Source organism: Eucyclogobius newberryi, unplaced genomic scaffold (genome assembly GCF_026437365.1).
Source record: "Eucyclogobius newberryi isolate DKJ021-1_F unplaced genomic scaffold, fEucNew1.0.hap1 SCAF_20, whole genome shotgun sequence".
NCBI lineage: Eukaryota > Metazoa > Chordata > Actinopteri > Gobiiformes > Gobiidae > Eucyclogobius > Eucyclogobius newberryi.
This window is the reverse complement of record NW_027315835.1, coordinates 14216209-14230411: the sequence shown is the minus strand read 5'-3', so window position 1 is coordinate 14230411 and position 14203 is coordinate 14216209. Positions and strand designations below refer to the sequence as shown.

Genomic DNA, 14203 nt, shown 5'->3' with positions numbered 1-14203 from the left:
ATTAGATATAAAAAGTGTGTTCCACTTTTAACTTAGGGATAGTATTTAAGAAAAATACTGCTATCTTAAGTGTTTTGCATAGCAGCATCCTAGTCTCCTCAGAGGTGCCTTCTACCACAGTGACAGCTGTGATGATGCTTTCTTATGACAAACTAGGGTTGAGCAAATGCAGTTTCTGCATAATGCTCAATCTAGAAAAAAGGTTTCTTAAATCAAAAAGTGTATTGTTTATTCTTTATATTAATAGCCATTTAATACGACATTTTTTGTGTGTGCATTTTACACTACATGAAACTTGATAAGTAGCACTGCACAGGGCCACTGACTCTGAGTTGACCAGCGAAGCTGGGAAGAGCACAATTATCTACAGTTATGGCTACTTTTCCAGAGCTGCTGGGAGTGGGCCTTCACACATTTCTGTTGTAAACCTGAGTTTAGGGATTGTACATCGCTTCAGTACAGTGTATTGGCAAAGAACAGAGGTGGTGCGTGAAGCACAGTGCACAGTAAATGTTAGCGGAGAGGTACAGGTACAATGGGACATCATTGTCAGCATAAAGAAAAGTATACAAAGATGACAATTTAATTTCTTTCATGTGTGGAACACTTCATAAAACGATATTAAATATGCAGAGCACAAATCACATGAATATGCTACAGATGCATGCTGTGACTGACATGTCATGTCATAAATACACAGAACCACCACAATGTCAAATGTCACAGAACAGCGAACCGTGCTCACCCAAAGATCTCCTCACTGGTATTTTGTGCACTCTACATTTATGTGCAGCCTTTGATTATATTTGGGAGTTGGAGTAAAATATAGATGAAAAACATGCTTAAAACCTTTTAAATAAAGCTAGTGCGAGTGCTGGCTCTATTCTGGTTTGTTTAAGTGCAAAGAGAAACACATCAGTGCAGGTCAGTGCACTCAAAACATTTCTCACAAAGGCATCGGCAGTTCCACCATGATTCCATAAACCAACCATTGCCTCGGTGTGTTTCACTGAATGAAAATATGAGATGTAAATAATATGTTGACACATTAGATAAATTAGCTGAGATGAAAAGATTTGGATGCACAGTATATTCTAAAAGCATTTTTGTTGTTGCTTGGGTCTGGGGGGGTAATTTTATAATATCTCTAAAGAAGGTGAACAGTCCTTCAGCAATAAAGCTAATGGAGAATTGTAGATAGAAGATGACCTGTTCCCTAAAGTTTACATTGTCGATGATCTGCTTAACAGCAAACAGGGACATACTTATCTCCAGCTGCTCCAGGGGAATCACAAGAGATGTTCCCTCAGTGTGTCCGAGAACTTAAACACCGCCTTGTCCTGGTTCTCTGCCTTTGCTTCCATTATGTATCTGACAATGGCCATGGTGGAGGTCAACAGCACCCACCTTCACTGTTAACAACATAGGTGACATACTACTGTTTATGTCTATGCTCTGTGTCGTATTTCTCATAGACATCCATCTGGGAATATGTCATACAAAAAGGTCTCACTACATAATGTACATGAGACCACAATTTTCTATTGAAACTGCTTCCTCACAAGAAAATCCTTTAATATTTGGATCATGATTTATGTTTCCAAACCAGCTTTGAGCTTCTTCTGGCTTTGCTTTGGTGGATTAGTTGAATAGTCCAACTTTAGTGCTCAACAACAGAACTGGGCTCAGGAAAGCAGCGGTATATTTATGTTTACATGTCAGTCTCTAAGGAGCTGTCTTTAGTGCATATTGACAGTTGCAGTGTATTATACAGTAGTCTCGTTCTTCCACGGCCCTGTTCGTATGTTCCCTGTGGAGTCCGATCCAAAAAGCCCATCTTCCTGTAGGCTGCGGTTTCGGCCAATGGGTCCACGGCGTCCCATGGTACCGTGTTGCCGTGGAAGTGTATTTCTAGGGAAGTGTTTTTGTTCCACTTCTACACAGAGGCGGTTCTGTTTATCTGAGTTCTGTGGTGTGCTGCTGTAGGGCTCCATGTCCTCTGAACAGGGCTCCTGAGGGCCATACAAGTGCCACTGGCATGCGTGCGGGCTGTGAGAGGGCTGCAAGAGGCTGGAACAGGACGTGATGCTGTCAGTCATATTGTGACCATGACTGTGGAAGGATGTGGTGCTGTCAGCCATGTTATGGGTGTGGCTATGGGAGGAGGTGACTGAATCCTTTCTCTGCAGCAGCAAGCTGGGGTCAGGGGCAGTAAAAAAAGAGTTGTCCATGCTTGTGGAGTTGAAGTGGGAGCGGTAATCCTGTAAGTAGGGCCGGGGTCGACTAAAGGAGCGAGATTTGGTGCGGTCCATGAGGCAACTCTGTAGGGGCAGTATGGGCCGTGGGAGGTCATCCTGAAGTGTGTCTGTGGTCAGCATTGTCCCACAGCACTGAGGGGAGTGGTTGAGTGTGGGACTGGGTGGAGAAAAGACGGTCTGTATGACAGGAGCAGGGCAGGAGGAGCTGATGTGACAGATGGGCTGATGAACCACCTCTCCACGACCCAAAACATCCCCATTTTTACCATTGTCCTTGTCCTTGGAGGGGCAGCAGACCCACCAGCGGTGCCACACATCATCTCGTTTGGCACAGTGCTGGATAAGAAGGAAGAGGCCCAGTGTGACACAGAAGGCCCCATAAAGACAGCTGAAGATCATGTCCAGGAAGTGCCCCAAGGTCACGGCCAGTGCCCCCAGTGCCCACGTGGATAGGAACAGGAAGAGAGTGAAGGCTGTGGCCCGCAGCTGGGATTTAAATGAGTGCTCATTTGCTAACATTGAGATTCCCGGAGAGAATGGCAGAGGGTCCCCTGTCGCCCCCCTGGAGTCTGTCTGCTGCTGCTCCTCGCTTAGCAGGCACAGTTCATACTTCCTCTCAGGGTGACGTTTGAGCTGGATGAAAGTGCACATGAAGTACACACACATGACCAGGACCACTAATGCCACTGGACAGAAGAACCCTCCCAAGCTGGGCTCCCAGGCCATCCAACAACTGGAAAACACACAAAAAACTAACTGAACAAGTAGTGTGGTAATACTGCAGTACATGTATGGACACTGGAGTAGAGTTGCAGATTACGCTGCAGAGGTCATAGGCCAATGTTACAGGCCAGTATGATCAAGTTGTTTTTTCCAGAGTGCCCCCATATAAACCGTTTATAAGAAAAAAAATATATAGAAGCCTTTCCTTAAAGCTTCTGATATTAAACACCATTTAAAGTTTGGTGTATTGTTGGTTCCCTGCGCAGAAACATAGCTGGAATTGTGTTTTGTTTCACTACAACGCTGTGTAGGGAAGCGTTTAACACTTTTTCTACAACAACATACATAGTACAACTGTTAAAAATAAGTTTAACATTTTTTTAACAAACAACGAGTGTTTGTAGTGTGTTATGAAGTCACTTACTATTGAGCACCTTTCCGGCTCCCATAGTTGTTCAGATCAAACGCTGCTGTCACTCCCGCAATGAGCAAGGGGAACCCATCACTCACAATGTAGAATCTGAAACATATTATTGTGATCTTCTGGTCCAAAAAGCATTACAAGATGATGATTACAATAGCTGTTCTGTTCTTTCCTGTCTTACCTAAGTATTGTGGGTTTAGAGTGGGCTTTGACCGTACCAGTCCTGTCAGCGGCTTTCAGGGAGTCTTTAGAAACATCTTTGTAAATATTTCGAGCTGTAAACATCAGCCACAGCATGGTGGACAGAGATGCATAGTGCAAGAGGATGCCCACCTGAAATATTATCCAAGCTGTTTCCATGTTCTTTTTATGTACGTCAGATGATAGAAGGTATTTTAACATTAGTGGTCTTACCATCTGACAGACAAAGGGCGTGTCGATCTGATTGATGCCTCCAGTGAAGACTCCAAATGTGAGGCCCGCGTGGAAGAGGAAGTTCAGCAGCATGTGCCAGCCGTTTTTGTTGATGCGGATCACCCTGAGAGACATGCAGTAGAGACTATGTTTTTTACAGTAAAGATTCATTACAAACATATTGCAGAAATCAGTGGTTAAGAAGAGTAGCACTCTGTGAATGAGTGAATGAGATCTGGAAAACTTGATTGCTGAAGCTAGCTTGCCTGTCCTTTGGTTGTAGCATTGAGCAGATAAAAAATAATAGTCTTCCTCTTTGGCAAACATAAATGGTTTGCTCTATTGGATTATTGATAAATACTTCTGTAAAACTGTAGAGCAGAATTTATTTGCAGCAAACAAACACGACAAACCATTCCAAATAGGCAAAGAATTATTGTTTCATCAATGACTGCGTTCAGTTCTGGAGGATCGCTTTCTTGCCCCAAATGTTTGAGCTTGAGACATCTTAGTCTTAGGGATCTGAGGCCGCGCTCCAAAGCTGTGGTTGAGGTCTCACCTGTTGTGCACAATGTAAGTGAAGATGGAGACGAGCAGACACAGCAGCATGACAGCTGTGCATGCGTAGACCACCGGGTGCAGGTAATCCCCGGGGTACGGTGGGAAAGACAGCACCCGCTTTAGGTCCTGCAGAATGAGTAGCAGAATAAACAGACTGCATCAGCAGCTCATGCTACACTCAACATATGAGCATTAGAACATAAAGAACAAACTCTGATGTGCATTTAAAGATGACACACACAGACAGACATAATGAGGCCACACGCGGGTGCAGGTCCACAGCTGATGCTGCGCACTGTAACTGTTGGCATCAGTGCCTTAAAATAACTCTAGGCATATCATTAAACATGGATAAGGCACTGACTGGTCTCTGAGGCTCCCGCAAGCCCCAGCTCCAAGGCAGAGCCAGAGTGAAGGTTATGAATTTTCAAAAAGGTCAACTGGAAGTCTGTTTTTGTTTAAAACCAGTCAACTAATTTTTAATTTATAAAGCTCAATAGGCCTAACAGCCTCTTCAAATACAAAAGTCACACACTATACAATGCAAGAAACTGGTTCACTCCAAAAGGGCAATCCAATCTTCCACAAGTCACTTAATAGCAGATGATGCATGATCAGACAAACTCTGACAACATTATGGTACGTGATGAAAGTTGACAAAAGGATCAAAGCCATGAAATGTTAACAGAACCTTTAACATGTGCTCTGATAGACATTCCCCCCACTTTTCTGACGTGTCGTCCCGTCTCTGCCTTTCTCACACACACCTGTCTCGCACCCCTCTGTCAGACAGTGTCCATGTGAGCACTGTGAGCTCTGAATGATGAGTGGGGACAGTGGGAGGCTGCAGACCCAGAGGCTGAGGACTTTCATGTAAAGCTGACCTGAATACAGTTGGCGTACTAAGCGTGTGAAGGCTGCGTGTGCGTAAGAGCGCGCGCCAGCCAGGCCGTGTGTGGGGGCAGCAGGCTGACTCAGAGGCTCCGAGTGCCCACAGCCAACTCTGCTCCGGAGCTGTATGTGGAGATGCCTCTGCAGAACACACATCCCATCGCGCTCCACTGAACCACTATCTATTAAACGCAGCATGACTGACTAACTCTCAGATCCTCCACGCGCTGAAAGCCCACTGCTGCAGCCGGCACCATGTCCGCATGAATATTACAGACATGGAAGAGGAGTATGTGACTTGTTGTTGTTGTTGTTCCCATTCTTCCCGAAAGTGAAGAATGGTTGTGAATTTTGACAGACTGGAGGCTGTATTAGCGTATAAGCTTTAGTCTCTGCATCATGCTCAGTGCACCCCCATTGTACAGGCGTTCAGAGTCTCCTCTCATATCTGCGACAGAGGGAACATAAGGCTGCACACAGAGGGGTCTCCTGCAGTCACACCCTGAGAGCGATGGTGTATATGTAGCTCTGATGCACCTCGTGATGACAGGTTTGACAAGGGCTAATAAGCATGCATCATAGAACAGATTTAAGCAGAATAGCAGACGACATTCTACTCACCATCTGTGTTACTGGAGTAAGTTCAGCTCTGGAAAACTGTGTCCTGGAACATCCATGGGAGGCTGAAGTAACTGCTTCCCACTGCCTTCATCCTAAAAGCACAACACCATCAGCAATACAACATGAGCTCATTAACTGGGCTCATCTACTGGCTTGAGCTTGAGGTTATTCAAGTGTAGGAGGCATTTTAATGAATGCAATCAGAATCAGAAAGGGTTTATTGCCATTGTCAATGAACAGAATTCACAAACATAGGGACTTGTCTTGGTGATTCAGTGCAATATAAAACAATAGACAATGAATAAGTCAAAAAGAGAAAGAATATAAATCTGCTATTGAAGAAAAATAGCAATAAGCTAAAGATAAAAGAAATAATAATAAAACCAAAAATAGGCTTAATATGTACACAGATTTACAGTTGAATTGATAGAACGATACGAAGAATGCCAAATTATACACAATTTATAAAATGCAATATTTAAGCCTATGCATATATATAATGCATGTATTGAGTGTGTAATAAACTTAATCAAGAAAGAACCAACCACAGTCACTTTTTACATTTCGATTTTCCCAGAGCCCGAAAAAGAACCTGTGTCTGCGCTTCCTTCATTGGGCTTTTCATTAGTTTGACGGGGCCACATCAAGTGCGGCTCGTGCAAAGCCGTCAGCCGCACAGGATCATCTCGTGACGCTCCAAACATTCACAAATGGAAGTTGAGGGAAAAGGGCTTACCTGCTCTGGTCCTGTGGAGACAGAGGAATGACGCTCCTCCGCTCCGCCGCGCCGCTCAGCATCTCGTGACGTAGCGGTGACCCGCGCGGCACGTGGGGCAGACCTGACGTCACCAGGCCGCTGCGCGCTTTGATCAAACGTCAAAAGCTTTATGTTCTATGTAAAACAGTCACATCTTTTGACATCTTCTTCTTCTTCTATGGTGTTTTGGGGCAAAGCATTCAGAATGTTTCCCTGTAAAGCGCACTTGCAAAAAAGCACGCGCATTTTGTTGTCAATGTTGTCATGGCAACAGTACACAACCGTAACGGCGTCAACATGGTAAGCGGAGGGAGGAGTGACATTAATGTAATCGATCAACTTAACTTCAACTGCAATAAATGTAATGTCTTATGTAACTTGTGTAGAAAGAAGAGGTGATTCCGCTGCTCCAGTGGGACGTGATGTCGCCCGAGCAGCTCGAGGCAGCGCTGGGGAAGAGCGAACAGGAGCTGACGCTGTGAGTAGAAGACAGCAGCGGGAGACTCATTTATCATGAACAAAAACACACTTTGTAGATTATTATTTCAATTATGATGTAATTAGCCGAACGGAGATGTTATTACTTTGCATGGAATGTTCCACAGAATGGTAAAAAACAACAAAAATATTTCTTCATAGAGAAAAGCACACAATCCCAGTAAGAATACATTTTAAAGGTATTTTTTTTAAACAATAAATACTTATCATCTGTAGTCCCCTGGCCATGATGTTAAAGGGCAATAAAACACAAGACAAAACAAACAAATGCTGTACTGTGGAACATTCCAGTTAAAGCAATAACATGAAGACAAGCAGGTGGCATAGAAAGGTTACATAGTGCACCTTTAAATGAAATAACTCGGAGGGTTGATATTTAGCCGATTCTTACTTGAGAAGAGTAGCTACTGCCTAAATATTGAGGTTTATGACGTTTGTATTTGAAATGATGTTTCATGTGATGTAGCACATCATGGCAATTTGGCAAAGTAAAGATGTTTTTTCATGGTTTGGACCATTGATCAGGCTGTACTCAAATCCCGGATTCAGATCACGGTTGGTATGATGAGGTAATATGTGTTCCTCAGACTTCTGTCGAACAAGCTGGGCCTGACCAACTCACATGTCTGTATGAAGGAAGCTGCCCTGCTGCATTACTACCTCCAGGGGCTGTGCTGGGCCCTGGACGCTCACCTCAGCCCCCTCCAGATGTCTTTCACGATGGCAGTGCTAGATGTGCTGCTCCACAATATTACAGGTCAGAGAACATTGAAACACGTGATCCTAACATGACCGTGTGCTTCTGGTAAATTATAATAAGGATGTTTTAATTGCTCTGAAGCGCTTACAACAAAAGCTGTCTGTGTTGAACAGAGAAGGGCATGGATTTTGTCGACAATGTGCTGGAGTTTGCTAAAGCATTGGCAGTGGCTTGTCAGTCCCCCACTCCTGACAAGGGTCCCAGTCCACTATTGAGCCTCAAGGAAGCACAGGCCCTCATCCGATTCATCAGCAGGTGCGTATCAGCTTTAAACTGGTCCATACTGAGAACGAAGAGACTGATCATCACTGGCCAAACACACTTCAGCAGAGAAAACATCTGACTCAGGTTTAAAGGCCCACCTACATATTTCCATGGAGATGGAAGGTTCTATGCCATTTTTTTTTATTACAATCCAGACAAAGCAATAACATCTTCATGAGACAAGCAGATGGCATGCCCTCCACCAGGCCAAAAGTACGCTGACAGTGAGGAGTTTTTTTGTGCAGTAAAACACATCCTTAAAATATAAGTGTTCATTTTAGGTTATTGTTTGTCAGACACAGGACAATTTGAGTTATCAAGTTAGTTATAGAAAGGTATTGTTTTTTTTAGATAGAAGATAGAAAGGGAATGAATTGAATTGTTAGACATTGGAGTGATTATTCATGTCGACTCTTCTCTTGTCCACAGTTTGTTTCAGAATTACCTGCTGTACAAAGCTCTGCAGATCTCAGGGCGAGAGGAACTGCTGCTGTGCGCTCAGGTCAGATCATCTCACTGTGAAACACAGACACTCTCCAAGGGTTGGATTCACTGGTGGGATTACAAACCCCATGATCATAGGATATTACATATAGATATCACATATAGGCAGCAATGTCATTTGTCTGTGTTTTATTATAATAAATAATGATGTCATGTTTGCAGGAGACAGTGGATGTACTCTGGAGTCAGACTGATCTTGCAGCATTGGAAGAGGGCATCGCTACACACCTTGTTACCCCAGACACTTCCCAATAACAAACTATTTTTTGATGTCACTATTGCTTTAGAGGTATACAGATTGAGGAGTTTATAAAATAATCTTTCATGACATTTAACTGGTTATTTGTGTTACAGCCATGTCTGGATGGCCAGCAGAGACTTGGCCCTGTTGACATATACAGTAGCTAGTACTCTCCAAAATCCTTTAACATTTTCCACATTTGTTACACTAATATATGTCAATGATAATGGCAGGGTTTGTGATGTAAAAAAATGAGACCAATATAAATAATTTCATAACCTTTTCCACCTTGTATGTGTTTCAGTTGAATTATTTTTTTAATCCTTTGGGGAGGGGGGAGTAAATAAATTATTTGAAGCACCTTTTGATTTTATTACAGCAGTCATTTTGGATAAAGTCCATCCGCATGGCACATCTTGTCTTGGCAATATTTGCCCACTCTTCTTGGCAGAAATGCTCCAAATCTGTCAGATTGCGAGGGCATCTCCGGCGCACAGCCCTCTTTGGATCACCCACAGGTTTTGGCTGGGCCATTCCAAAACTTTATCTTCTGGTGAGGCCATTTGTTTGTTGATTTGGATGCATGCTCTGATGCAAGTTCCTCTTCCTCTTCAGCTTTCTAGCAGAGGCCTTTTTGTGCCAACATTGACTGGTGTTTGGAACTGTTCATAATCGCCTCCACCTTGACTAAGACCTCAGCTCCAGCCCCTAAGCATGATGCTGCCCCCACCATGCTTCACTGTGGTATGGTGTTGTTTTGGTGATGCGCAGTGTTGCGCCAAAAATACCTTTAAGAGTTATGGCCTTGTAACAAAGATACGTCACAGGCCTGAAAGTTTAACTTTGATTTCATCAGATCACAACACATCCCACATGCTTTTGTCAGACTTCAAATGTGTTGGCTCAGATGTTTTTCTTTGTAAGAAAACGCTACCCCATAGCCCAGACGTATGAAGAATACAGGAAATAGTTACACAGCCAGTACTTTCCAGAAATTCCTGTAGGCCTCTTGGCAGCTTCCCTGACAAGTTTCCTTCTCGTCTGTTCCAATTTTGGAAGGATGTCCGATTCTTGATAATGTCACAGTTGTGCAATATTTCCTTCACTCGCGGATGACTCTTCACTTCACTCTTTGGAAGCTCTCTGTGGACCACTGCTTTGTCCGTAAGATGCGAAAATGTCAGGAAAAGCCTACTAGGACAGCTAAACTTTATCAGGGGTTAATCAGAGGCAATTTAAATGATGGCAGGAGTGTATTGATTCCTATTTAACATGAGTTTGTGATGTATGTGAAGTATGTGATTGGTTGTTTCTGAACACAACCACATCCCCAGTTACAATATTTTAGATTATTTTTCCACTCCCCAAAGGATTTTATTTTTTTCAACCTGGCATTTTAACAGGTGTGTAGACTTTTTATATTCACTGTATGTCAATGACCAATAAATGTTTTCTTATCTGGAGTAACACGACTTTATCCCATATTATTCCCAATCACTTAGAGTTCCAAATATTATGTTCAATTGCTAAACTCGTTATTAAACTGCTTCAGGTGAAAGATATTGGCAGTAGCTGAATCATGTAAAACAGGTGTAGAAATGTTCTTAACTAAAACAAATGCACTTTAAATCTTTTAAAATTGAATACAGAGTTCACCTTTACCAAATAACTCAATCCATGCCTTCTCCCTTCTGCTGTCATTCATGTAAATACCTACAAAAATATTTAGGCAACTAATAAAATTGGCCAATCAACTGTTTAATTGATTAAAGACTCACAGCCAACTAAATGGCACTTGTTCATATGCTTGGCCATGCTCCTCTTGTGTGAGAAAGTCTCGGGGCACAGCTGGCAGTGGAAAGGCCGTTCTCCAGTGTGCACCCGCGTGTGGCTCACCAGGTGAGACTTCTGACAGAAGCACTTCCCACACACGCTGCACTGGTACGACTCGGCATGCACCTTCATGTGCCGGATAAGAGTCTTGGTCAGGGAGAAGGCCCTGGAGCAGTAGGGACACTTGAAGGGCTTCGGCTCCTTGCCTGCTTTACTCTGGCTAATGTTTTTAGGTAGATTTTGTCTCGATGGCTGGTTGAACCCTGCACAACGAGCTGTTTTGGGTTTTCTGGGAGCTTTTGGGGAGACTGGCTGGACTCTGAAGAGACACAATGGCTGTGGAGAGTCACAGGCTGCAGCCCCAGGAGAACTGAGCTCATCAGTCCAGTCTCTACAGTCTGTGGGTGCGTCGATGATTCTGTGGAACTTGGAGAGGCTTATATTCCCTTCTTTTTCTTGTGCATCAGTTTCAATCTGGTTTTCTATGTCGACCTCCCAACACACTTTCAGATCGTCCACATTGGACGGAGGCTCCAGGGGCTCCAGATCTGAAGAACATTTAGAACTATTATTTCCTCATATGAGACAAACGGATGGGGTTACTACAAATTACATGATTATTACCTGTGTGTGCAGCATCCAGTTGCCGGTGCTGTTCATTCACCACCCACTTGGTACAGGTCTGTCCATCCAGCAACAGGGTTCTGTGCACCAGGCGTAGGATCTCCTCTGCTGCTGCGGACAGACACTCAGTGACCAGAGCCCGGAGCACCTCCATCTTCACTGCACTACTCATCCTGCAAAGTCTGATATTGAACAGTGGACTAGCCTGCAAAACAGAGGAAAAATCTGTACCAGAACCTCAATCAAAACTTTAGCCTATGATTTAAAATGAGATTACCGGTGTGTTGGTTTTTAATATAAATATTCTGGGTAAAAGTAGCACTTATGGGGGCTACTGTACGGGGAAAAGTGATCAGCACACATGGGCAAAAATAGAGCAACTTCCGATGAACATTCACAACAAATGTGAAGCGTGATTTTGTTTCACAAGAAAAGCTCCAGTCGGAATCCTTACGCTCAGCCTGTGATCCTCAGGTGAGCTCCACGTCCACTCTCTCGTCCTGGGTCTCGTCCTGGGTCTCGTCCTGGGTCTCGTCCTGGGTCTCGTCCTGGGTCTCGTCCTGGGTCTCGACAGACCGAGCAGTGCGGGCTGATGCTCGGCAGATGCTCGGCTGATGCTCCGCGGAGGATCGAGTCGACAGTCACAGTTTTTATTATAGATCCATTGCGATTTAGCGACAACAAAGACAGCGCTCTTCTTCGTGATTTCCGACAGATGAGGCATGTTCGGTGCATTGCTGCCCTCCACTGGAAAGAGGAGAACCTAATCGGGGAGACTCATGAGGGAGACGGAGACTCATGAGGGAGACTCATGAGGGAGACTCATGAGGGGGACTCATGAGGGAGATCCATGAGGGAGATCCATGAGGGAGACGGAGACTCATGAGGGAGACTCATGAGGGAGACTCATGAGGGAGATCCATGAGGGAGACTCATGAGGGAGACTCATGAGGGAGACTCATGGGGGAGACTCATGGGGGAGACTCATGAGGGAGACTCATGAGGGAGATCCATGAGGGAGACTCATGAGGGAGACTCATGAGGGAGACTCATGAGGGAGACTCTTGGGGGAGACTCATGAGGGAGACTCATGAGGGAGACGGAGACTCATGAGGGAGACTCATGAGGGAGACGGAGACTCATGAGGGAGACTCATGAGGGAGACGGAGACTCATGAGGGAGACTCATGGGGGAGACTCATGGGGGAGACTCATGAGGGAGACTCATGAGGGAGACGGAGACTCATGAGGGAGACTCATGAGGGAGACTCATGAGGGAGACTCATGGGGGAGACTCATGGGGGAGATCCATGAGGGAGATCCATGGGGGAGATCCATGAGGGAGATCCATGAGGGAGACAGAGACTCATGAGGGAGACTCATGAGGGAGACTCATGGGGGAGACTCATGGGGGAGATCCATGAGGGAGATCCATGAGGGAGACTCATGGGGGAGACTCATGAGGGAGACTCATGAGGGAGACTCTTGGGGGAGACTCATGAGGGAGACTCATGAGGGAGACGGAGACTCATGAGGGAGACTCATGAGGGAGACGGAGACTCATGAGGGAGACTCATGAGGGAGACTCATGGGGGAGACTCATGGGGGAGACTCATGAGGGAGACTCATGAGGGAGACGGAGACTCATGAGGGAGACTCATGAGGGAGACTCATGGGGGAGACTCATGGGGGAGACTCATGAGGGAGACTCATGGGGGAGACTCATGGGGGAGACTCATGAGGGAGACTCATGAGGGAGACTCATGGGGGAGACTCATGGGGGAGACTCATGGGGGAGACTCATGAGGGAGACTCATGGGGGAGACTCATGGGGGAGACTCATGGGGGAGACTCATGAGGGAGACTCATGAGGGAGATCCATGGGGGAGACTCTTGGGGGAGACTCATGAGGGAGATCCATGGGGGAGACTCTTGGGGGAGACTCATGAGGGAGACTCATGAGGGAGACTCATGGGGGAGACTCATGGGGGAGACTCATGGGGGAGACTCATGAGGGAGACTCATGAGGGAGATCCATGGGGGAGACTCTTGGGGGAGACTCATGAGGGAGATCCATGGGGGAGACTCTTGGGGGAGACTCATGAGGGAGACTCATGGGGGAGACTCATGGGGGAGACTCATGGATCTATTATAATATCGGGGGAGACTCATGGGGGAGACTCTTGGGGGAGACTCTTGGGGGAGACTCTTGGGGGAGACTCTTGGGGGAGACTCTTGGGGGAGACTCATGAGGGAGACTCATGGGGGAGACTCATGGGGGAGACTCATGGGGGAGACTCATGAGGGAGACTCATGAGGGAGATCCATGGGGGAGACTCTTGGGGGAGACTCATGAGGGAGATCCATGGGGGAGACTCTTGGGGGAGACTCATGAGGGAGACTCATGGGGGAGACTCATGGGGGAGACTCATGAGGGAGATCCATGGGGGAGACTCTTGGGGGAGACTCATGAGGGAGATCCATGGGGGAGACTCTTGGGGGAGACTCATGAGGGAGACTCATGGGGGAGACTCATGGGGGAGACTCATGGATCTATTATAATATCGGGGGAGACTCATGGGGGAGACTCTTGGGGGAGACTCTTGGGGGAGACTCTTGGGGGAGACTCTTGGGGGAGATCCTTAAATCATGTCTAAAAGGTTTAAGTAAATTTTAAAGGAAATAGCGTTTTTTTTTTTTGAAGAGAACTGTTTTATGTCACGCACAGAAATAATCTGAAATATAACAGAATTAACGATTTATCCGATATTTACAGTGGAATATTTACAAAAAAACAATATGTCTTATATATTTGATCTCTATCAAATCCT

General features: G+C 45.4%; 3 protein-coding genes across 3 annotated transcripts; 1 reads left to right on the top strand and 2 right to left on the bottom strand.

The window, feature by feature from the left end:
• Positions 1-1375: 1375 nt before the first annotated feature.
• LOC140369169 (adhesion G protein-coupled receptor A1-like) lies at positions 1376-6750 on the bottom strand. Its single transcript, XM_072456433.1, has 7 exons — positions 6629-6750; positions 5893-5984; positions 4379-4506; positions 3820-3943; positions 3587-3738; positions 3406-3501; positions 1376-2991 (listed from the first exon to the last, which is right to left on the bottom strand). Exons 2-7 carry the CDS (start codon positions 5893-5895, stop codon positions 1767-1769), a joined length of 1728 nt encoding a protein of 575 aa, XP_072312534.1. The 5' UTR covers positions 5896-5984; positions 6629-6750; the 3' UTR covers positions 1376-1766.
• A 277-nt stretch (positions 6751-7027) lies between these two features.
• cabcoco1 (ciliary associated calcium binding coiled-coil 1) lies at positions 7028-9042 on the top strand. Its single transcript, XM_072455559.1, has 5 exons — positions 7028-7127; positions 7735-7904; positions 8021-8162; positions 8601-8673; positions 8838-9042. Exons 1-5 carry the CDS (start codon positions 7072-7074, stop codon positions 8928-8930), a joined length of 534 nt encoding a protein of 177 aa, XP_072311660.1. The 5' UTR covers positions 7028-7071; the 3' UTR covers positions 8931-9042.
• A 1384-nt stretch (positions 9043-10426) lies between these two features.
• Positions 10427-11574, bottom strand: LOC140368965 (uncharacterized). Its single transcript, XM_072456144.1, has 2 exons — positions 11374-11574; positions 10427-11297 (listed from the first exon to the last, which is right to left on the bottom strand). Exons 1-2 carry the CDS (start codon positions 11543-11545, stop codon positions 10675-10677), a joined length of 795 nt encoding a protein of 264 aa, XP_072312245.1. The 5' UTR covers positions 11546-11574; the 3' UTR covers positions 10427-10674.
• Positions 11575-14203: the final 2629 nt, after the last annotated feature.